The 25,822-nt window shown below is 31.1% G+C and overlaps 2 protein-coding genes across 2 annotated transcripts; one reads left to right on the forward strand and one right to left on the reverse strand.

Moving 5' to 3' along the window:
* The first annotated feature begins 314 nt into the window (after window positions 1-314).
* LOC136975890 (26S proteasome non-ATPase regulatory subunit 9) lies at window positions 315-12,791 on the forward strand. The gene is made up of 6 exons (XM_067271042.1): window positions 315-489; window positions 569-668; window positions 5,778-5,959; window positions 11,360-11,461; window positions 11,611-11,699; window positions 12,693-12,791. The coding sequence occupies exons 1-6, from the start codon at window positions 391-393 to the stop codon at window positions 12,721-12,723; spliced, it is 603 nt and encodes a 200-aa protein (XP_067127143.1). The 5' UTR covers window positions 315-390; the 3' UTR covers window positions 12,724-12,791.
* LOC136975889 (eukaryotic translation initiation factor 3 subunit F-like) lies at window positions 12,736-23,883 on the reverse strand. Its single transcript, XM_067271041.1, has 8 exons — window positions 23,728-23,883; window positions 20,960-21,030; window positions 17,184-17,263; window positions 14,244-14,381; window positions 14,025-14,116; window positions 13,616-13,752; window positions 13,401-13,514; window positions 12,736-12,849 (listed from the first exon to the last, which is right to left on the reverse strand). The coding sequence occupies exons 1-8, from the start codon at window positions 23,834-23,836 to the stop codon at window positions 12,772-12,774; spliced, it is 819 nt and encodes a 272-aa protein (XP_067127142.1). The 5' UTR covers window positions 23,837-23,883; the 3' UTR covers window positions 12,736-12,771.
* Window positions 23,884-25,822: the final 1,939 nt, after the last annotated feature.

Raw genomic sequence — 25,822 nt, forward strand, 5'->3', positions numbered from 1 at the left:
ATCGTGACGTAACTGGAGCAAAACTTTTATGTCATTGCAACAAAAATAGAACGAGTAAAGAAAATAATTATAAATTATTGTTTTTCTTCGTACTCGTATTATTAGATTGTATTTATTATTCTAAAAGATTCGTTAAGCTATTGGTTAGAAGAGTCGTAAAATTTTATTATAAATACTATAAATACTTTGGGTTTGTAAGAAAATTTTTCTATCCTTAATTAGAGAATTGCTTATATTAATATCAATATAACTGTATAAAAGAATGTTTTTCATTTTATTTTTAATATATTTTATTAAAAAATGAAATGATTAAAATATATATATATATAGTGACGTCATGTTCGAATTCCTTCAATTTCATTCGTCATTCAACATTGCGCCGATTTAAAAATGGCGATGGAAGGTGCGAAAGACGCTCTCATGACTTTGATGAAAAAGAAAGAAAGTATCGAAGAGGAAATTAATTCGCTTTTTGCTGTTTTGAAATCCGTGAGTTTTTGAACATATTTATAAAATTTCGACGCTTTTTGTAAAGCCGAAAAGATGATAATTGACATTTTTGATTCAGCAAAACATTGGCATGACAGATCCAGTTGTTGATTCTGAGGGTTATCCGAGATCCGATATTGATGTTTATCTCGTCAGGCAGACAAGACAGAGAATTATATGTAAGCTAAGAAATAATATAAAGTTTTCTTTTTTGTTTTAAACTGTTTCTCGTGCATTATTGGTTCATACAAACAGAGCCGTGCGGTAGATTTTCTCAGCATGATGCAAGTCTTCGAAATGCCACCACTTAAATGCTGCTTGTGCCACCCTCCCTTACGGTGCCGCCTCTCTGTATCATAGCATGGTATGGCCCTGCATACAAATAATTTAAAATAAAGGAAGAACGTCAATTACATTAAGATCCAAAAAAAAGATTTCAATCAAATTAATAATTGTCTTTTTTATACAAATGCACGTACAATGAATGAAATTTGGATTCATACAAGCAATAAAAATTTAAATTGTAAAAAAATATTTTGTTTCTGTTTAATTATTCAGGAATAATTCTGTTGTTAACTTTTTTGGTTAATAAAATATATGTTACTAAGTGTGTTTTTATGTTTTGACTGAGGAGGGAGATAAAATTATCAACTGAATAGCATTAGTGATCTCATATAAATGGAATGTTTTCTTCCTATTAATAATTTTTATTTTAGGGTTTCTGAACATCTTTCTGGCTATTGTCAGTTCTCAAATTTCAAATATTCAGCTATGTAAGAACTCTCTGACATAAAAACGTTTAAAGAAATTTGTTGGCTTCTGGCATTTCAAACTTTAAATTAAACTCGTGACCAAAAAATAATCATAAAGACCAATTAATGATTATCTTTAGGAAATAATGATCAGAACAGTGTGAAACTTTACAAGCAGAACATTATTGCAGTGCAAAACAATTAAAAAAAGCAAAAATTTAATCTAAGATACGGCTCTTTTCCCCAGAGCGGCAGTTCTCAACCATTTTTGACTTTCATATCCCTTGACGGTCTATTTTCCTAGGTTTTATTTTGCATGTTTGTTAAATTATAGCACCTTGGTCAATTACACAGTGCTATGCAATTATGTGTGAAAAAGTTTTTTTTTTTAAATTGAAAAGTATTGGAGGAAGAGCTCACAAATTTAAATAAAAATATAATTATACACTCGTTGTTGTAAAAATTAGCACACTAAGGAGGAGTTGTCGAAATCAAACAAAATTGTACATGTTGAAGTGTAATGGTGATATAAGTAAGTGATTACAAAATGAAAGCACAAACATCATTTACTGCAGGAAAAACTACAAATGAAAGGAGGTTCTAGTATCCTGTTAGGCCATCTCTAGTATGAATACACAATGTGATATGGGCAGATAGGGAGGCATACAGGTGCTGTATGGTGTCCTATGGCATCTCAGTCCACAGTTTCTGTATGCAGTCCTTTAGTTCAGCCAAACTCCAAGGCTGTCCAACTTGGTGTCCCAGGTGATGCCAGATATGTTTGATGCCAGCAATGACAAATCAGGAAACCGGGGCAGATCATGGAAGTGTGGCAATGTGGTGGAGGCAGTCATGTGACGTGGTGAGCATTGTCCTGTTGGAAAATGGCTCTTGGGAGTCCTGCCATGAGCAGTAATGTGTGGCTGCAGGGCTTTCACGGTCCTTTGGATCACTACTAGAGGTGACCAGTACCATATGTGATGGCACTCCAGACCATCACATCAGCTGTGGGGTGCAGTTTGTTGCTCCAAAGTGTAGGCAGGATTGAGACATGGGATGTTCAGATATGAACACAGCCATCATCAGTGCCCAAACTGAAACTGGATTCATTACTGTAGACAATCAGGTTCCAATTGATTGTGGTTCAACCCTGTGAGGAGTAACACAATTTCAAGTGGAGGCGATGGTGGGTGGCTGTCAATGGTGCCATGATATCAAATGTCCCTCACCCAGATGCCTTGAATTGGTATGTACAGACACAGGCATCTATAATGGTGGCCAGTTATACGGGCGACTGTGTGTATACTTTTTGGAGGACCAGGCTGTCCTCTCATCTTGTAGTCTGCCAAGATCATCTTGAGCCTGGGTGCCATGTGTGAGAAATCTCTCTTGTTCACTGGTCCCATCATCTTCACAGTGTTGTCAGAACAGTCTAGGTGGCAGGCTATTTGGCAAGATAACCATCAGGTTTCTCTCACCCTGATGAACTTTACCCTCTCAAACTTGGTTAGTTGTTCACATGGTCTTCAATTGCAATATAAAGGCAATCTCTAGTGATACAGCATCCCTCTGCAACAGGTAAACTACAGACAGGATGCCTTTGTACACTTTTTTATGAGCCAAGGGGAGCCTTTTTTTACTTTAATGCTCTCTGCTGACATTATGCAATGAATCATCACGCTATAACTAATCATTTCCATATCTGCTTGAGACTTGTATAACTGCAAAACTTGGCATACAGGTTACAACTCCTTGGTGTGCTAATTTTTATGGCATGAGAGTATTTTTATTTAAAACTAAGTATTATGTCATGTTGTTACCAAAGGCCCCAATGCAGAATCCAAATATTCTTATAGTACATTCGCCATTAATTTTTTTCTACATACCCCTGGTTGGGAATCACTGCCCTAGAGCATCACACTTGTTTCTATAAAATTAGGTCTAGAGATTTTGGTGACCATTTCATGTGATGAATATCTTCATTGTCAAGAAAGTTGTTGATGAATATAGGCATTATCACTCATGAAAATGAAATCTGCATCTCAAAAAAATTCACATTAAGTTCCAAAACTTTTTCTGTGTACTGTACCTTCTTGCAGTAATGGCACCCATTTTGCAGAAATGTGAAGCTCAGTACAGCCATCAAGCATAATGCCATCAAGATCATGATACTACTATTTGCAAACTGATCTTTTTCTACAATGCTCAGAAGACTATTAGATTCACTGTTGTCAGATTCTAATCTGACAAGAATCATTCTGTAGACTGTATCTGGACTTGTCAGTAAACAGAGTATTTTCCTTGTTCCTTCAATGTTCAATGTTGATGTTTTTGACACCATCTTAAACGGGCTCTTCTGTGCACAGGTGTCAATGAAATGCAATGTATTGGTGTCTGGCAAAAACACCTTTAGTCTGAAGCTTCCCACAGACAGTTTATCAAAAAGCTCCAAACACCAGTACATAGCTCTTCAGAGAGCTGCCTACCAGACATTCTTCTGTTACAATTCAACATTAATACTAAATAGTGGTTGTGTTAACATATGTAAGTCATGTATATGAATTCCTGATTGACAATCAGGATCTGTTTTTTGAAATCTGAATGAAAGACTGGATATGATGCTCTGCAACACATTGAGTTCTGAATTAGTGACTAGCTTGCTATTGAACCTTCCAAAAATCATGAAATTATCTATGTGGAATCTTTTTGGCATTATTACTGTTAATATTTATACACTAAAACAGCAACAAACTAACGAGGTTGCAGCCAAAGTTTTTACCTGTAAAACGTGAATGTCGAACACTGCTTACAAGATAGCAGTGCTTGATGTTTGACATTCACGTTTTACAGATGAAAACTTCAGCCGCACCTCACTACTGTCTTTAGTGATTAAACTTCAACAGAAACAATACCTTGCTATTTCTATATTTATGAAGCACACATATTTTGCATAAACTTGTGCTTTTTTAATGAAACATTCAATTACATCCTAGTTATTTTTATTATCTGGAAATAAGTTTTCCAATTTTTTTTATTTTTTTGCTCTGATTGGATGATTATGCTTATTTTTGGACATGAGTGTAGTATGCCTATTGAAAATGTCTTTAAACTATGTCATGGAAAAACTAATTTTTAATTTCTTTTACTTAAAATCTACATAAATAACCATATAGAAATCTTGGTTAATGTTACCTATGGTAGCAAACATGGCTATCATAGTTCTAATAAATTACCATAATTATTGCCAACCAAATGATTAGAATAGGGGTAATTTTATTAGAATAGGTTAGGTTAGGTTAGAACATGCATCCCCACTGTTTCAGAGACGAGCCGCCATGTTTGCTACCATAGGTAACATTAACCGAAATCTCAATACTCAATAGTTAGTTTTTGTGCTATAATGCTCTGACTTTAATTTTATTTTGTTTCTCTTTCTCTTATTTTTTTCTAACATTTAATTATTTTGTTAGAGATATGTGTTGTTTCATGAAATTTTGTTGAAGAAAGGTATAACTGTTGAAAAAATTTTTTCTGTTAAATTTATACATAATGAATAAATATATCACACATCAAATTAAATCAAACTCTTACACTAACATTAAATTTTCTAAAAATGAATATTTATGATCTCAAGTTCATATACAAATTAAATTATTATGAAATTAAGCCTGTCTTATAAGAAAAAAAATTTATATTTTGAAATAAATTGACAATAACTAAAGTAAACTGCAGTTTTTTCCTAAAAATATATAAGTTTATAAGTATTAATAATCACCTCTATTTGATCTATAAAATTCTTGATTCTTAAATGCACATGTATATGTATTTAGTTGAAGTTCAAAAATATTTTGTCAGGAAATGTTTAAAGCATAGTATTAAAGTACATTCTATTTGTTAAAATATTTTGTTTTTTTGTATGTAAAATTAGTTAGAATTTATTTGCAGAAGGTATGAAATTAATTATATAATAAAATAATACTATATGCAAGGAACTTGTGTAGATATACTGATAAATTTTAGATAAGAAGTTTAAAAACTACAGAGGTAGCATAGAAAAGAATATGATTTTTTTCACTAGTAATGAATTTATTTAATCATATTTTATATTAATAGTGTGACTGGAGGGTTGGCACCTCTTTGATGCCACGTCAGGATGACACCACTTTGTCCTGTTCAACACAGAAACAACGCCAACTACAAAATCATTCACCATTGTGGCTTCTGTATCTGCTCTAAAATTTTGCTAATTTCTTCTGGTTCTCCTCTCATATTTCTGTATCTGGGGTCAAGGTTGAGTCGTCCATGTTCATCAATTAATTCTTGAGGCACTTAAATGACCGGAAAAATGGAAACCATTCAAAACAGGACACAGTGGTGTCATCCTGATGTGGCATTGAAGAGGTGCCAACCCTCCAGTCACAACAATAATTTTAAATTTATCATTATCATGCTACTCATCCATCATTCAAAAACTAAACTATTTGTCTATTTGTTTAATATCCATGTAATATCTGCATTATCTGTCTGATAATATAGGTTTACAAAATGACCATAAGGAAGTAATGAAACAAATAGAAGCAGGATTGTATTCTTTGCATGCCGAGCAGAAAGAATCAAATAGCAATTTATTACAGTCAACTCAATCACAAGACACTGAATCACTTTCACCTTTTGCCAAAGTCAACTGTGTTGATTTAAATTCTCCAGCAGATAATGCTGTAAGTAAAATTGATTTTAATTTCCGTAGTTTTCGATTCTAATGAATTAAATTCAAAATAAACAATATTATCTTTTATTTTATAACTAACTTCTAGCTTACATTCTAGTATTTATTTTATTCTATTATGATTAGATTAGATTTTTTTTATTAATCAAAATATTTTCATTCTGAATAACAAGAATAAAGAAAAATATTTAAGGTTTTATTAAATAAATACTAGTTTAAGTAATATTTTTTTTTATTTAATGTAATTAAGTAAATAAATAGAATGAGAATCTTAGTATGTTAAATATATTAAAATTAACAGTTTAGTTAATTTTGCTCAACTGACAAATTTCTTATCTTAAAATCCTTACTTTTTTAAAATTCTCATTAGTAAATAGTAAATTCTAACTGTAGCTTAATAAATACAGGAAGTCCCAAAAAGATGTACTCACACTTTGATTGTCAAATATATAAATATTTTTTTGTAAATAGATGTGTCTTGACAAACACACAGTCCTAAGAAGTTAAATCAATAAACAAATAAATAAATACATTAATTTAAAACCTATTACTAAATTAAAAAAACATATTATTAATTGTCTATCAAAGAGTGAGTACATCTTTTTGGGACACCCTATATATTCTCCAATATTTAAGTTACAGTTACCTTTTATCATTAATTCGTGAAGTCTCTTAGTTTATCGAGAATATTACTTTTATATTTGATATCACTTTAATAATAATAGTTTCAAACCAATTTTCTTTACCTGTTGCCAACTGTCTGATGTAAAATGCTAACCTGTCTCATTACAGCAGTCAGATGTTCTAATTTTTTCTGTTGTTCACATCCTCTTGAATTTTAAAATGCTCATCCCCATAGAAATTTTTTTTTTAATCTTATCGCTTTGATACAACTTTAAGCAATTAAGAAAGAACCTCCCTTTAGTTAAAAAAAAATCATCACTAATAAATAAATATTATAGACTGAAATATTTTATACAAAAGTTTTTAACACTGAAGATTTGTTTATACTAGGAATGGGCCAATTAGGGCTTTTTGGCCAAATATTGAATTTGGATTATTTGGATGGTATTGTCATTGAATACAGATTACTGAATGTTATTGCTTTTTCCAACTACCTTATGTTTGGCTGAATACCATCAGATCTATTTGGAACTACATGAAACAAAAGGTTTAAAGATTGCAGGTAGCATCTCCTATTCAATATAATAATTTTCTAAAAATAAAAACTTATATAAAACTTTATTAATAATTATATGATAAAAAGTAAAAAATGAAATCCTTTCATTAAGGCTAGTGTTGCCACCCGTCCGGTTTTCAATTCATTGTCCGGGTTAACAATTAATTTTTTCTGTGATTTCGTAGAAATTGTGAAATTATGATGAAACAAAGTACTAGCAAATATTTTTATAAATTTACTTTATCTTAACAGTGAAAGACTTCACATTCTCACTGAAAGCTAATTCACCATCGTATGCTGATATATGTTGCAACCTGTCGACCTTTTTCTCTCTTTCTTTTTCTGTTTTTGTTTCTCAGTTTTTTTAAAGTTAAGTTATTTCATTTCTTAGTTTAAGTTGCTCCTACACAAGTCCCTAACTAATTTAGAACTGGCATGCATGTTATTCTTTGCATGGTAAAATAACATTACGCATGCATCAGGGACTTCTGTTCGAACAAACCTGACCTGCCATCCAGGTCAGCAATTTTGAAAAGGTGGCAACACTAATTAAGGCCAATCACTTTTTTTGCAACCCCCTGTAGTGTATTTAATGAAAACACAGTATGTTCAGTAGGGCTGGCCATATTTATGACAACCAACAAATTTGCTTACTTTTTATGAAAGCAGAAGCATTATTGTTCCCTCATTACAATTTATCACTCTTGAGTTATGATTATTGATAAATAATATTTGCACAAGGTTGTTTATTAGTTGTATTTGTTTTGGAAAGGACTAAATGATATTTTTAAATATCAGAGTTTTTAAATCTTTTCATTCTATTTTGTATTTCATCTTTTTTACTTCTTTCCTCTCTCCACCTTTCCCTCCCTCTCTTCTAACTAAATGAGATTATTTGACCAACTAGTTCATCTTTTAGGAAGTATTTGGTCCAAATATTGAATACAGGTATGCATTGAAATATCAAATAATGCTTAATATTCAGTCCAGGTGGTTTATACTATTTCAATTTTGTAAACTAAAATTTCAGTTATTTTCCAATAAAATTAACATTCAATACTTTAAATAATTACATCATTTCATATTTTAATGATTATAAGTATTTTGACTTTATACAGATTTGGCTGTCAAAAAATGGTTATTAAGTGTTTAAAATGCTAATTTGCATATAAATTTGAAAATCTGGGTTTGGTATGGCCCCAATTAATCTAGATTTTCAAAATGTCACTGTATTATAAAAATTGAACATATATCAAATTAAAAATGTTTTATGAAAAACCCCTAAGAAAAAGTTCATTTAAAGTTCAAAACCAATATGCTGTTAAAACAATATATTGAGATTAAAATCATTTACGGGGAGGGCCCTGTAAATGATTTTAATCTTAAATTAGGTTTAATCTTAAATGTATTTTGTATCTGACAAAATACATTTGTTTTATAAAATTGTTAAGTGTAAATTTAATTCTCTTTAAAGCTTTAAGATCTTTTTATGCTATTTGGAAGACTATATATGCCTGTTAGATTAGATTATTTGAATTTTTGCTTTCTTTTTTGTTTATTATTCATTCTCAAGAAGCAAAATAAAAATAATATAAGTAGAAACAAACATGATTTTAAACCAATTGGTTGTGTTGTTGCTCTCAAGACAAAACACTGTACTTACAATAATACAAATTGCACTTATTTAAGAAGTATATTATGTTTTTTGGTTTCACAAAAGAAATTTTAATAAATCAAGTCTTCAAGTTTTATTTAGATAATATTTATTTAAATGTCATCTCTTTCTACTTCTCCTTTTCCTCAATATAAATTGAACTCTCTTCTCTTGCCTTTTCAAATCTTTCTTCTTCTCTGTCTCCCTCCTCTTCTAGATTCACTGCGTTTACAAATTATTTGGTATCTTATCCATCCATGTTTGATGACACAACAAAGTTTCTCACCAGGAAACATCAGAATGTTGATAGCAAAAGACGGACAGATGCCAAAGAATTTGTAAACTCAGTGAATCTAGAAGAGGGAGATAGGAGAAAAAAATTGAAAAAGATAAGAGTTTATTCATTATAAATTTAAATAAACCATAGTGTGTAAATCATAATTTTGTAATAATCATAAAATAATTATATAATAAATCTAGGAATCAAATTAAACTTTAAAAACAAAATTGCTTTAGAGAGCTGTTTTAGCCTTATTAATATCTGTTAGATGGTGGAGGAAAGGCTTTTCTTGAGAAACTTTCATGCTGTATCTGCTTCCCATGGTTTCATGCTATTGCTGGATTTCAAATTTTTCACTGCAAAAGGGCTCTTCTTACAGAATTTTGGTTTCTCCCATTCATTATTGCAAGCTTTTCATAATCCATCTAACGTTTGGGGGTCAAAATTTCCAAGGCCCCTTTTTTTAGTGACCCAAAGATACAGAAGTTATATCAGTTTCTTTCTCCATCATTTTCAGAAATTCAGGGTTGAACTTGAGGTATAACTCAATGGTTTGTCATGATGGAATTTTAAAGTGTCTGTGCCATACGATAGAGCGTTAGGCTTGAACATGGGCTTCAGTACAGTGGAACCTCATTTAACAAGCCTAATTCGTTCCAGAGTCTTACTTGTAATGCATTCCACGATAAAAAAATATACTCAGATACTTTATGTATAATGTTTATTTAAAAAAAATTATACAATAAACATTGTTAAGGAGTGTGAATCATCATCTTTTCTGCTAGCGCAGAATGAACCAACCTGAAATGCTAATTCAATTTGTAGAAAACCAAAAATATCAGATAATTTGTCTGATAAACACACCAACCAATATGCCAAATTCTTGAGCTATGCAAAGGCTATAATTAAATATTCAAAATTAATTTATTTGACTAGAGGTAGGCAGTTATGCTTTTATCTTGCATTTAATAATTATAAATAATAAATTTTTAATTTAGACATTTCTGGAATTTAATTTGGAATTGGTCATTAAATTTAATACGAGATGGAAGTATAACTGCCTACCTTTAGTCAAACGAATTAATTTCTAATATGAAATTATAGCCTTTACGTAGCCCAAGAATTTGGCATATTGTTTGGTGTATTTATTCTATAACAGGCTATGGTTGTTGATGTTTATACGTAATATGTATTGGAAAAAATTTGGAAAAATGTGTGGTCATAAGTGACACTAAGATGCTAGCTGAACGAGTGCTAGATGGAGCATGGGCACAATCTGGGACTTCCCCTCTCCTGGCCACTTGTTATGCGAAAATTCACTCGTTAAGCAAGTCATTTTTTCACAATTTATTTTGCTCGTTATGCGAGGTGCTCATTAAGTGAGGTTCCACTGTACTATACTCTGACAGTAACTAGAATTGACTTTGACCTTTGAACCAATTCTTTACAATTTTAGTTTGCCATTATAGCAGAAACATGCAATGACCATAAAGCCATTGCCAAAACTTAGGGCTAAAATTCAATAAATATACTACCACTCGTTCAGAAACACTCCTTCCATTCACAGGTCCTGTCTGATTGTAACTGTGCATTTCTTACTGTATTTGATCCAGTCTGTGTTTAATGGTGTACTGTTTTTGTCTGCAAGAGTTACAGGTTTGTGTAATTGTGATGTTTCTTGTTTTCCATAAGAAAATGCTTGCAATGTCCTTAAACTAAATGGATGTGTGTTTGCATTCAGCTGTGCTGTTGCTTGTTAGTGGAGTTTAATCTACTGTTGTATTCTTTTGTTAGTCTTTGTTTTGTGTGTGTGTGTTCTGTGAATTTAGCCTGTTGGAATTCTATGGTAAATATTTATAACTTCACTATTTCATGGATTTAATGATGTCTCCATTTCTGTACAGAATCACCTTTCTTTAGGATTTCTATGTGAAGTGTTTTGCATTTGTCTACCAAAATTCTATTTGAATGTCAGTGAAGGTGTATAATTTATAATACATGAATATTTAGTTTGCTTGTGTGGATGCTTAGAATTACATAGCTTGTATATGTATGTTATGTATTGTATTGTATTGTTTTGTTTGTCCAATAGGTGAAACTCTAAATACAAACATAACATATATGGGGTTCAAGGTCAGACAGAATCATAATGAACTTTAATCTTCTTGGAAAATGTCTCATTTTGTGTGTATTTCATTTGTTTTGATAGAAAAGTTTTTGTTATAATGTAAGCAATTAAAAAATGAATCTAAATTTTTATATTGGTTAAACATTCCAGGGTCTGCACATTGATGATACGATTATACAATTTGGATCTATAACTTCCAAAAATTTTGTTGATTTGAGTAATGTTGCAAATCTTGTACAGCACAGTGTTGGAGTAAGTATACTTTTCTCATGTGCATAGTAAATAAATTTGAAAAAATATTTTTTCTATTTTCATTCAGAACTAAGTTTTATATTCTAAAATTTATTAAATTGCTAAAAATATTCTAGTAGTATTATAGTAGTTAAAATTTTAATTTTTAGAAGCCTATTCATGTTAAAGTAATAAGAGGAACTAGAGTTTTTAATCTTAGTTTAACACCAAGAACCTGGAGTGGAAAAGGATTGCTTGGGTGAGCTTTTTGTATTATTTTAATTATTTAAAAAAAAAGAGGGTCCAGTCCATTATAGGCATGGAAGAAGGCCCTCTTAGTGTCTGTAGGGTAAGAAAAAAAAAAAACGATTTTTCATCCTAATAAAGCTCTTACATAGCATAACTGCACTCAATCAAGTTTTGGCATGTGAATTTATAAATACATTTATGGTAATGCAATAGAAATGCACTACCATGAATTTAGAAATTGCTAACAGTAACAGCAATGAGTTTAACAAAAGTCACAATTTCAAGAAAAAATTGCTTCAAAATGATCCAAATTTGAGAATAAAATGTAACAATAACTTACTGCAAATAGATGGATGATTTGTCTTTTGTAAATTTACAACTTTTACATAATAGTGAAATTTAGTTATAGGTATTTGCACATATTTATCAAGGATCATAAAAAAATGTAAAGCTTACTTATTGGTAATAATAGAAAATTCTGAACTAAGTGTGATTATTTAATAACAATAATCATTGTGAAAAGTTGATCACACTATCATTTAGTAAGGCCCAAGTAATAAATAGTATTTGGTCATTTGATAAATATATAATAAGAAAACAATATATAGGATCATTTTGATACAACAGAATAATTTCAAAACAGTTCCATTTTAATGAGTAAAATTGTTAAATACACTTAAAGATTAATCTCTAGAATTGCATAACACAGCATGATTACTTGATAGTTTCTGAATCATAATAAATATAAAAGAATTTAAGAAAACTTTTGTTTGTTTTTATTTCAAAATGATTTGATTGTTAGTTCATTAGACAAAATTGAAATAATAAAATAAATCCTCCCTATTAATGAAAATATGCATATAAAGTTTACTTGTTCATTGCAAGCTTTCTTGTTTTTTTGATAGATGATAATGAAATTCTCAAGGTTATGCTATTTGAGAGCCATAATTATTGTTTATAGTTTCCTGTATCTCAAATTAAAAAAAAATTTTTCTTGTTGCAGGTGTAATATAGTTCCTATGGAAAAGAAGTAAAGAAAGACAATGTTGTTTTTTTCCATTTATTCAAAAATTTAAAGTACATTAAAGTTGACTCAACTTTTCATGCAGTGATAACTGAGTTCTTGTTAACTGAGACAAATATACAACCATAAGTAAATCCTGAAAAAAAAAATTATGATGATAAAAAATAAGAATTTGAAATTTAATAATAATTTCACTAAGATAAATAGTTAAATCTTAATGACTTGTTTTAACAAGGTAAAAGTGATAGCATTAAGTTCCTTTAAATAATCATACAACTTCAACATAATGTTATATTTGTGTAATGTTTTTGATAACAAGAATACATTGAACATTAATATGGTAGTTGAGGACAAAAAACAATCAATTTTGTTAGTTGTTAACTGAAATCTGCTATTAAAAATACTTTCCTCCTTTTTTTAAGTGATGTTTTTGCTAATGAAAAACATTAACCATTAAGCTCTTTTTTCTTGTCATTCTAGTATCATTTATCACTTGTGAAATCTAATTTGATTATTTTGTATATCTATTCTCTAATGTCATCCATATCTTAGCTTTTTTATTTTGCTACAAGAAGATTTAAGTCAGTGTTTTAATAATAGCAAAGTATTTCAAATTGTAAGATAAAATGTTAGTTGTTTTCCACATTAACACATTTCTAAATCATTAAAAATATTTAATAAAATTACCTTCATATTTGAATTCAGCATTTCTTGGAAATCTTCAGGATCCATCTGAGGTATGCTCTGTACCATATCCATAAGTGCTCTGCCAATAGTATTATCTGCCACAGTTCTTCCAGCCTAAGTAGAGAAGAATTTTAACATTTACAATTAAATGTTTTTTATTTGAGCATTCAACATTACATAAGTTAACATGAAACAAAAAATGCTTAAAAAATTACCAAAACATCATCAACGTATGCAATTACAATTTCTAACAATTCTCTCATTTTTTTTACAGACTCTACAATCTGATTCAGATCAGGACTAAAGTCCACAGTACGTTGCTTGCTGAATTTCGTCTGTTGCACTAATTTCACTAGAATGAAATTTTAAATGAAACAGTTTTAAACAGTTTTATACAATAATAGCAATATATTAAAATTTGCATGCTGTCTACAAGAAAATAAATTTAAATCTTGTGTTGATATCAATTTTATTAATAAGTGTGTGAGAATATATATAACAACAAAACCAATTAATGAGAAAGTTTAATAAACAGAATTTTAATTTATATGTTAACTAGAAGAAATCTAAATTATTTTAGTTAACATATTATAAATAGTAAAATAACTGTAATATTTCACTTACTTCCCACCATTTCAGGTTCATAACCAATTATCTCCACTTTACAAGGTGAAAACATAGTTCCCACAGTTTTTCTTGGAACTCCAAAAGGAATGCTAAATTTAAAAAATATGAATGTTCATTACAGCTAAAAGAATTTTATGTAATTGATATATGCCTATGAATTCATTGTACTATATCATTATTTATATTTTGTTGGCTATATACAGTTATAGTTATTACCTGGTATATGCTTTCAGACTCATTCGGCCATTTTCCATTGTTGTATCGACAGTTAAATGAATAGGCACATTGGCTTCTCGACAATAATATTCGTGAATCAACACCGAATGTGGTGTTACATCAGATCCAGTAGCATACCTATGTTGAATGTTAGTTGTACAGTATTAATTCTTATTAAGGTTAATTAATTTGCAACAGATTTTTTTTTATACAGTGGAACCTCGGTATACGACCTTAATCCTGATGTTTAGACTTATACCAAACCAACCTTTCCCATAAGAAGTAATGTAAAAAAACTCCTCTTGATATGGTATATTAATATGCTCAAACAATAATAAAATTTATTCTTTTAAGTTATTACAGTAATAATTGTAAATAATTGCTTCTGATACGCTGTCGCCAGCACATTGTTTTTCAGTTATCGAAAGCAAAAGCAATTTCTCAACATGATCTAATGTCTCCGATCTCTGTTTAGAAATTGATTTAACCCCTTTCGCAACATTAGCAGATTTAATAATGTCTTTATTTTTCATGATTGTCGATATCGTAGTTCTCGGAATACGGTATGCAACAGCTAAATCTCAAACACGCATGCCACCTTCATATTTCTCAGTTCCATTGTGATTCTAGTCATTTTTTCATTTGCCTTTTTGCAATTCACGATTAATAAAAATAATAAAGTTTTACTTACAAATTAAAATCAGAAGAAATTTAACAAAGTTATAGACTGTGGCATCGCAAACGTCTAGTCTGGTCTAGTACACCAATAGTGCTACTTGTTCGTAGATGGTGCGTATAATTAAGTTGTATACCAAGCAAAATTTGTTTCGTCCAAACAGGACATATTCTAAAGCAGACGTATACCGAGGTACCACTGTACTTAGTAAGACAATTTATAGAATTCTATCAAAAAATAAGTTTATAATACATAAAAAAAGTTAATGAGAAAATTATTTTATAAATACATAAATACAGGGGTTGGACAAAAATATGGAAACCCCTTGTGAAAAGCATACTTGAACGTAAATGTTTATTCTAGCAAAGCCTCTAGGTTGCACTGTTGTATTTGACTACTAACAACACCTGTGCACTCCCATCTACACAGAACACAGTTCTAACAATATCAAAGCTAAGTGAATTCGAATGTGGGCAAATTGTTGGTGCTTCCGTAACCAAGGTGGCCAAAGTGTTTGGTGTGTCAAGAGGCACCGTATCGAAGATTTATACTGCATACAGAACAAATGGAAAAACATCATCCGCTAAGTCACAACGTGGACGAAAAGTGTGTGTTGAGTGATCGTGACAGATGGTCACTGAAGAAGATTGTGACAAAAAATAAGAAGACTACAGTGCAAAAGTCACTGCCAATTGTGAGCTCCATATTCAAACTGAATATGGAGCTCACAAACCCTGTCAGCACCAAAACAGTTTGAAGGGAGCTCCATAAGCAGGGAATTTTAGGGCAAGCTGCAATTCCAAAACCATTAATCAGTGATGCAAATGCCCATAAGAGGAAAATGTGGTGCCGAAGCCATAAAACCTGGACTATGGAGCCCACAGTCACCAGACCTCAATATTATTGAGCCTTTGTACTACTTTGGAGAGACAGGTGCATGATCGCTATCCACCTCCATCATCATTACCTGAACTTGCCATTATTTTGCAGGAGGAATGGTACATGATTCCCTTGAAAACCATACAGGACCTGTGTTTATCCATTCCGAGAAGACTGCAAGGTGTTTTGAATGCCAATGGTTTTCCTATACCATATTAGGGCTTAGTAATAGGTTTCTTTTTGGTGTTTCCATATTTTTGTCCAACCCCTGTATGTATTTATTGCCTCATGAGAAAAATATTTTTACTTTATTCATCTATCAAAGATGATTTTATTCAAAAATAATAATAAATTTTTTCTTTGAAAAAACAAATTGTAATCAATACAATAAGTAATTACTGCATTAAATTCACTATTTTTATTTAGTTCATTATTAAAAACTGTTTGTGAACAAATAAAAGGAAAATTAAATTATTCAATAAATACAAAATATATATATAATCATCATCCATAATGAAATGTTCTGCTGGATTTTATCATGATATTTTGTTTCAAATTACTAATTAGACTTAAAATAATTTGGCTAGAGATAGGCAATTAGGCCACCATCTCAATTTAAAATTGAAAGGAATTTATAATTATTAATTTAATTTAGAATACTCTGGAAGAAAATAATTAGCTTGATGTAGACTAATCCAGACCTCCATCTGATCTTTGCTTCCAGAGCTATTGATTTAGATCAGTGATTCCCAAACTTTTTTGAGCCATTGCCCCCTTGGTTAACTAAAACTTCACCCAACACTCCTAACCCATTTTTCCTTGTGTGACAAAGGTTTGGAAATATTCTTAGGAAAAGTTTTCTATGAATCTCACACTTTGTGTCCTTATAAAATGTTGTCCAGTTGATTCTGTAAGTGACGAGTATGAATGTATCTAAATTAATTAATGGCTTTGGAAGTGAAGACTGGACAGAAGTCTAAATAGTGTAACTGGCAACACAACTAACACTTTGGGCTGATTTTCTTCTTCCAGAATATTCTAAATTTAATTTAGAATACTCTGGCTAACCACCTACCTGTAACTAAATTACTTTGTTTTGAATTATTAACTAGATTTAAAATAGCTGATAAAATTCATTTGGTTAAATATAAAATCTTTCACACAATTATTGAATTTCTTCCAGGTTTACAAAATGTTTAATCCAATTTTCACACTTATTACTAATTGATTGTGGATTAATTTGTTTACAAGTGGAAATTAAATTTTTCATATTTATTGATCAACAGAAGAGCTTTTTGCCATTTTAATCAGGATATAAAAATTTAATTAAGTAAAATGGATCTAAAATATTGTGTTGTTTCAATTAAAATGAATGTGAAACTTACCATCCAACAATTACTTCTGAAGGATTTACTTTTTTATGTAATTCATAACCATCTCTTGCAAAGTCCATATCAACTGCTACCTATAATTAAAATTATTTCAAATATTAAAAAACATTCAGATATTCAATAATAATAGCTAAATATCTAAAATTTATGATGATGTATTTAAAGAATTTACATTGAAATTACTATAAAATATTATGCATTTCTTTTCTCTCCTTTAAATATTATAGGATAACAAAAGTAGAACAGAATAATGGACCCAATATCAACTTTACTGTAAAGATTAATGCTAGGAATAAAATGGACAAAATTAGCTATCATATTAGAATACTATTTTGTTGTAAGGATAATTTTTACTGTAAATAATTAAAAATGCAATTATTATATGAAGACTAGCAATGCATTTGAATAATTTGATGTAACTGAATGATCATTTTAATTTGTAAAATTTTTTTGTTTTGCAAATTGATTATATAATCATTTTCACATTTTTAAGCTTAACATGGAAACTTCTACATAACTTATATTAATAACTTAATACAAAACAATAAACACAATATTAAATTAATAGATTAGAAATTAAATAGATTATGTCTTTATTTTAAGTATACTTAAAACAGTTATTTATCAATTGTCCACCACAAGGAAACAATCAAAGACACAATTAGTTGTTATTAAAAAAAAACAATGGATTTGTAACTGTCTAGTGCAGTGTTTTCTAATGGAGACAAAAATCACTCCTCGTGGACTTGAATTTTTGAAGAGCAAATATTCAATTTTAGACTAAGGAATTTTCATAACTTTATGTAATTTTAACTTCAAAATAGAACAAGCATTCAAATTCTAAAATCACTTGAAATACAGTAGAGTCAACTTATTGTGATCACAGATACTGTATTTGGGATTTAATGTTATAAAACAAATGAAATTATCAAGTCCTGAAACACAAGATTTTAACAATAAAGGAAAATGTTGTTGTTTGTTTGCAGCACAGTTATATCTGTAGATTTATGGTGTAATTGAATTTTGTCTTCTTTTCTTCAAGAAATCAGTTTTATCTTTATTTATATATTTCCCTACAATCCCATTCCATTATATTTTATAGAAAAATTTCACAAAGTCCACAGATTTCACTCCATAAGACCATAAGAGTTTATTTTATCAAATAAATCTGTAACAACACAGTCTACAGAACAATCTGCCACTGAAAACACTGTGTTCAGTTACTTCCATTTTCATGATATCAGATGAAAAACAAGCAAAACTAGGTAGCCCATAAAATTTGCTGAAAAGCTTTGCATAGCAATAGAAACTGATAAAGAACTCAAATGTCATTTTTGGCCTCTTTTACATAAAAATATTTAATTTCATTAACATTATTGTTTCATTAAATGATCCTTAGTAATAAAAATACATCACTGCTTAGAAATATAGTTTGGCAACTTTCAGAATTTCAAAAAATAGTAGTTAATTCTAATGAAACTAAACAGCAATTTAATTTATCATCTGAGAAAGTCTTAGTCATTTAATAATGATTTTTACTTCAGCTTAAGACAAATATACACTGGTGTCTCGTATAATGTACGCCTCGAACAACGGACTTTCTGTTTGGCCGTTACGTGACTTGAACAACGGACTTTCCGGCATAATTGGTGACTGCTCCATGGGTACGTTCCTTAACCAGTTGTTTGCGGAGTACTGCTATTAGGAGTAAACCGGTTTTCGTTAAACTGTTGCGGAGTACTCCAGTTGGAGTAACTGTCAATTTTCTTTCGTAATTAACTAGTTGGTGGTGATTTAAGCACTGATTGGCTTTTATCTACATAGACTAAGTCTGTTTCAACGAATAAGATATTTGTTATCACCCCGTATTTTTAAATTTAGGCACAAAACTCCTCCATTCCATGTTAAGTCTATGGGAGACATTTCTTTTGTTCATTTGACAATAAAATCCTAGTTAGCATGCCCGTTAAGTTCTAATTGGTATATTATAGCTAAATGACTATCTTTTGACCAATAAGCATTGACATGGGTTTGTGGGGTGGGAACTTTCTTGGAAAAAGTTATACCAACTTCGAGCTACATTGTCAGCTACAAATGTAAACAAACAATTATAAATCGTTATTCTTATCTATTTTTAGCATGAATTTAATAAATTTTTATGTATATTTATCCTATTTAACAAATAAGCTTGTTTTTTAAGCCATTCAGCCATAAATCTTTCAAAAAACAAAGTACTTCCGGTTATGGTGGTACTTCCGTAATACATAAGATATACATGTATAGTCGTTAATATAATAAAGTAATAATCGCTTATTATAGTCTACTATTAGTACAATAAATTAAATAACGTATAAATAGAATCAAATACACATCATCAGTAATAAAAGTGTATTGACCTAGATTTAGAAAGGCCACCACCCCCCCACGCCGATCGGCGTTATAATCTATAGGCCGTATTATTTCTCTACGTTGATTTAGAAAGCTGCAGTTTTTTTTATTTGACAGAAAATATACACGTCTAAGTAACGTATGTAACAAATTAATGGAAAATTTATAAAAAAAACGATTTTTTAAATATTTTAAAATCTTAAATTTTATTAATTTTTTTAAACGTACATAATATTTTGAAGTTAACAATCGTAAAGTGTAATATGTACGTGATAGAAAACTGAAAACAGATTATATCTACTACAATTTTTAAGCGAGATATCGCAAATTGAAAAACCACTTTAAAAACCACAAAACCTGTACGCAACAGCGGTGTTGTTTCGGATTATCGAGTGCGCAGCTGACAGGTTAATAGTGGTCGCTCTGCATTTCTGCTACTACGGGAGTGCACTGCTGTTTGTAGGCATTTAGGAACGACGGTGAAAGAAAGAAAGATGGCAGCCTCTGCACTATCGATAGTATCGTGATGGAGGAATCTATAATTCTAAAATATGAGCTTTTAAAGGCAAAAGAAGGATTCCAATTGTAAAATTTAACCATAAAATGGATTATTTGTTGAAAGAGCATTCAAAATAGCCTTGAAAAAAAATTCGTAAAGACACATCACCGCATGCACTAACTCGCGCTTTCACAATTTCTAAATTTTCATTCATAAAACCACATAATGGACCCAGAAACAAAACTATCTGAGCCATGGAGGACACCATGTTGCTTTCCTCTGCAAACTACTGCTACAAGCGGCTGTTTTTGCCATTCAACAGCGCGCACTCCCACTGAAATTTAGGAACGCATTCTGCAGGAATTTTTAAACGGATGTCGCTCGCGCAGAGTTATGCAGAGGAATAAAAGAACGCACCCAATGTTCATTTTTTTTACAATACAGTATGGTTATTTTATGCTGCGGAACGAATTAGATGTTTTAACATGTATTTCTATGGAAAAATGCGTTTTGTATAACGGACGTTTCACTTAATGGACATGCACCTGTAACAGATTAAGTACGTTATATGAGGCACACTGTATAAGTTTGTAAACTTTTTTAACTATAGATTTTAGTCTGATATTTAAAGATAATTCTCATAAATACTCAAACAGAATACCGTATTTTACGGACTATAAGACGCTACAGACTATAAGACGCACCTGAATTTTGGAGGCAATTTTTCGAAGAAAAAAATGCGTCTTATAGTCCGTAAAATACGGTATTTTCTTGTAAATATAAGCTATGTTATATAATATATATAACATTATTAATAAATAATGTAAAGATGACATACTAGATATTTTGTTTAATAAAATGAATTAAAACAAAGTTAACCAACCTCATCTCTTGATTCATTGTGAGGTACACAAAAACAATTAGTAATTTCAACAGCTCCTTTTTCATGTATTCCTACAATAAAAACAAAAATATTAAAATTTATTGTTAAATACAGCTTTAAAATTATAAAAACTTATAAACAAACAAACTTTTATCAAAGATATAAACAAACAAACTTTTATCAAAGAACCAAGTATATAAACAAATTGCAATGAATTTAAATGGTGGAAAGACCAGACTTTTACTTGATTTTGTATATTCTCTAACACACAAAATTATGTGACAGTTTAGAATACACAATTACATTTTTGTCTGATCATTCCTCCATTTAATTTAAAATTTCTACGAATGATGTGCACAGAACAGTTAAATCGCAATAAGAATATACTGTCATAAAATTTCCAGCTAAGCTTATTTAATTCAAAGTAACATTTTTGATCACATCAAACAGCTTTCATTAGATAACTATCAAAAAAATAAGATGTGAAATGCAGAATTTATTTCAAATATAGAACAGAAATACAAATGTTTGAATATGTTCCATTAACCTCATCTAATCAAAATGACAACCAAAAGTTTAACTACAACACAAACAACTCTACTAAAACCCAATACATTATATAATAATTAATAAGCCAACCACTGCTGCAGGGCCAGATTTACCAATCCATGGGCCCTGGGCACAAATTCAGTGGGGGTCCCCCCTTTAAGAGTAGGCAAATTTGATGATTTAGAAACTTTACACAAATACTGTACTTTCAATTAGATTTGAACTAGGAAGTTGTAAATTTCATTTAAAAATAAGGTTATTGTAAACATACATATATTTTATTGTGTAAAACTAATTATTTTAATTTAACTGAAAAATACCCATGTGAAAGTTTTTCCTGAAATTTTCCGATGTTTCATAGGTTTTTTCCCGGGTTTGGTTTTCTCTGCCTGTTGCCCTCAAGATTAGGCCACACTAGGCTGTCGCGGTAATAGAAAAAAAATTATGTTTAAACATAATTTTTTTTCTAGTTTTGTGGGGACCCTGGGCACAGGCCCCAAATGCCCTTATGTAAATCTGGCCCTGCACTGCTGTACATTATCGGGCTAAGTAACAACTATAATATTAATAAATTAGCGAACAATTTGATACTAGAGGGAGGCATTAAGCCCCATCTCTTAATAAATTTAATTAAGTAATTTAGATTAAACTGGAAGAAAAGAATTAGTCTGGAGCTGGACCAAACCCGCAACTGCCGCTTTTGGTAATTGGTAATTGGTAATTTATTAATATTATAATAATTGGTTTGATAATTTATTTTTATTATAACCATTATTTAGCCCGACAATATACAGCAGTAGTTGGCTTTAGTTATAACTACAACACATACTCATTACAACTAAAATTTGTTTTTATGTTCAGTAGAACATAAAGGAACTGACATACTGACAAAAGCCTGTTTGACAAACATTTCAAAAATGTTCCTAGATAGTTATTTTTCTAAATATATAAAATTACTTGTCCCAACTGACTGACTGATTCATCATCGCCCAGAACCTAAGGAGGTAAAATTTGGTACACAGGGTACGTTATAAAAATGCACACTAACAAGGAATTTTTCAAAATTCCCACCTGCAGGGAGAGGCAAAGGATTAAGTCTTAACCAAAAGAACGGCTTCTACAGGTACTCCTCACTTTACGACCGAGTTCCGTTCCGACGACTACGTCGTTAAGCGAATTGGTCAATAAGCAAGGAGCTTGCGCCGGGAATATAGGATCATTGTAAAATTATATAAATTATGCAACAAACTTCAAATTTATTCATAAAAAGACTATTATAGTATGCGCAAGCCTATTATATATGCTTAGTGCGTGTGTCACCATACGCCACTGACTGACACTCAAGCTGAGAAAGGTGCTTCCCCGAATTGCAGGTCGAAACTCAATTGGTCGTTAAGCAGATAGGTCGTAAAGTGAGGAGTACCTGTATTGTACTATTTTAGATGCGATTTTTTGTTTTCAACTACGTTTAGTCTTCATTGAGTAATTAGGTGTATTAAATTGATAACATTTCAGACATTATTATAAATATTTTTATATATTTCGATTTTTTAACCAAATGTTCGAACCGTCTTAAATTCGAATTTGTTATTACATATTCATTCATTATTGAACGATTGTAAACGTTCCAGAAAATTGATCAAATTGAAAACAGTTTGTTCGATTCTCAGCGGTAGGTGTTATATAACATTACTATGGTTGTTGAAATACTGAATGTAAATGGTGTGTGCTTGCAAAATCCGCACGGGTGAAGTCGCGGGTAACAGCTAGTAAATATATAAAGACGTGCAATTTTCAAAATATTAAGATATTAATGTGTTTAGTTTCTACTTTTGAATGTTATTGTTTGGTTACTGAAAATGAAGTGGTTTTTATTCTTACAAATTCTGGAAAATAAACGATTGGGTAACATTTTTCAAATAGACGACTCTCATTTTAATTTAGCACTTTTTCTCGGGCATTCAATACCTTTCGACTTTCTGATACATTTAATCACGTTAGGGCTACTTACATACATGCAATACGAGAAACCGAGGATTGAAAAGACTCATATTATTATCTATACCATTCCCCTTATTTGAATTACTATTCCTAATTTCGGATAAAAGTTCTAAGAGACTTCCAACATTTCAAATCAAGCAGCACCTATGCAACTTAGCATATGTATAGAAATTTATCTCATATATATTATTTTCAAGTTTTTAAAAACAAAGATATACCTAATAAAGTTCCTATTACTCTTTGCGCTTCGGCATTTCTTCTTTCGTGAGAATCTACAATACTAAATAAAATCACAGGATGCATTCGCACCACGATGGTAGGCGCCATTTTGGCTGCTTCGTTGACGAAATAGGCAAATGCACCACTTTCTACGTTCGTTAGTTAGCCCGATAATAATAGAAAGGAGAAATTTTTCTAGAGTTTCGAAGTTTAAATTATATAAATATAAAAGATAAATTGTAATAAATATTAATCTAGTTACTCATAAATAAATAAATTAATTAAATGTATTTAAATTTTTTTAAAACTCCGCCCTTTTTTTTTTTTTTTTTAACTCTTTCCGCCCTGTGGCTACTAAGAGGGCCTCTTTTAGCAAGCCCATTATGGGTTCGGCCCGGCCCACAGTGGGTGGCCGGGTGGTAAGAGACAGGGTCCGACATTTTCCGACGGATTATCTCCGAAAAATTTCTGGGGTTTTTCGCCCGTTCGATTCCATCCCGAGCCCCCAGAGCGACAGGTCGCCACCTTAACCTCCAGGCAGTGATTCTCAACCTTTTTCGTCACGGTACACTTGTAATAATTTAAAAATTTGGCGGCACACGACTTCGGCAAGTACCGCAGGACAACCGGTGACGTCATAACAGTGATTTTTAAACGTTGGTTATTTAGGTCACATTTTCTAAACGTCTTAGTAACTACCGGCAGTTACCGGTAACACCGGTTACAATTTCCAAACGTGTCCTAGAAAGATAGAACAGATTAAACTACTTGTCTGACGTCGCTTATGTATGGATATTCTCAGTGGCGCACTTCACAAATCTTCACTAAAGTGAAGATTTGTGAAGAGGTTGAGAATCATTGCTCTAGGCCATGCGACCGGTTGATGGAGGACAGGATCCAACACAGTGGCATTCTGAATGGGGAGTTCGGAGCTGTTATTATTTTATTTTATTTCAAAACTGTTGACGTATTCGTCGACAGAAAACATAAGGTTCCTTTGTCCACGTTTCACATTTTTAATTTCTCACCAGTTGCGAGAAGCAATTGTCGCTGATTGTCTGGTGTCTGGATTCAAATTATTTAGTAGTCGAAACATTTTATGTATTGAAGAGTAACTGAAGACAAGGCGACAGCAGTTTTTAAAACCGTAACATCGACGTGAAAAATGCAGTTGGGCAGTCTTCGGATAGCGCAGCAGTATTACAGGAAATTCACAATAGATTACGAACAAGAATGCAACAAATGAACTCCCAACTGCATCTATTCGAGTGTATAACTTTCGATCATTGCACTAAACTTAACTTAACTCTAACACAGTGGCGTAGCGTGGGTGTCAGCCGCCCGGGACGGAGGAAAATTTCGCCGTCCCCTTAATTAGGTATTTTTACAAGATATTATTATTTATTGTGAAATTTTGCCGCCCCCTATAAGTGCCGCCCCTGCCGCCCCCACTACGCTACGCCACTGTTGACCAGATATTTAGTTAATGTTTAATAAACTCATACTTGTCACATCTTTAATTGGCCATATTATAGCCCGATATTTAGGCGATCGTTTGGTGTAACATTAAAAGTGCTCAGCAAATAGACACATAGAAATAAAACACCTTAATTTGTTGCTGAGAAAAATATATTTGAAACAAACGTTTTCAGCCTAGTTAACAGGCCATCATCAGGTTAAAAAAGGAAACGAAAATGGAACAGATACGTTCCATGTATTTAAATCAAAATTTAGAACAAAAACATTTTTTAAAAATATCCAAGATAAACGGAAGAACATATAAGATTAACACAAAATAAAATTAACACGAATTAAAATAAAAAATAAAAAATATCGTAAATCTTCCAATAAACTAATTCTAGTCCGAGTTTTTAGTGAACTTTTTAATCATGTACAGTACTTCCATGCTGACGGCAGGCTCTCAGCGTCACTCTCATTTAAACATCCCTCATGTAGCCTACTTCTATATATTTCCATCTTCTCCGCCGTCATTAATAAAGTGGAGGAAGATATAGGTTTTATAATTGTTGCCTCGTCCCATTTTACCACCGAACCTTGGACTTGCGACAAAATTGTAGCATTGGATCCCTTTTT

This window comes from Centruroides vittatus, unplaced genomic scaffold (assembly GCF_030686945.1).
Source record: "Centruroides vittatus isolate TY-2023 unplaced genomic scaffold, ASM3068694v2 contig_391, whole genome shotgun sequence".
Lineage (NCBI taxonomy): Eukaryota > Metazoa > Arthropoda > Arachnida > Scorpiones > Buthidae > Centruroides > Centruroides vittatus.

Excerpts from the sequence above, each read along its gene's own strand:
- LOC136975890 (XM_067271042.1), top strand. The coding sequence starts at position 391 with ATGGCGATGGAAGGTGCGAAAGACGCTCTCATGACTTTGATGAAAAAG. Across the intron at positions 490-568 it reads TTTTTGCTGTTTTGAAATCC|CAAAACATTGGCATGACAGA; the intron begins GTGAGTTTTTGA and ends TTTTTGATTCAG. Across the intron at positions 11,462-11,610 it reads TTGTACAGCACAGTGTTGGA|AAGCCTATTCATGTTAAAGT; the intron begins GTAAGTATACTT and ends TTTAATTTTTAG.
- LOC136975889 (XM_067271041.1), bottom strand. The coding sequence starts at position 23,836 with ATGGCGCCTACCATCGTGGTGCGAATGCATCCTGTGATTTTATTTAGT. Across the intron at positions 21,031-23,727 it reads AGTAATAGGAACTTTATTAG|GAATACATGAAAAAGGAGCT; the intron begins GTATATCTTTGT and ends TTTTTATTGTAG. Across the intron at positions 14,382-17,183 it reads TCAGAAGTAATTGTTGGATG|GTATGCTACTGGATCTGATG; the intron begins GTAAGTTTCACA and ends CATTCAACATAG.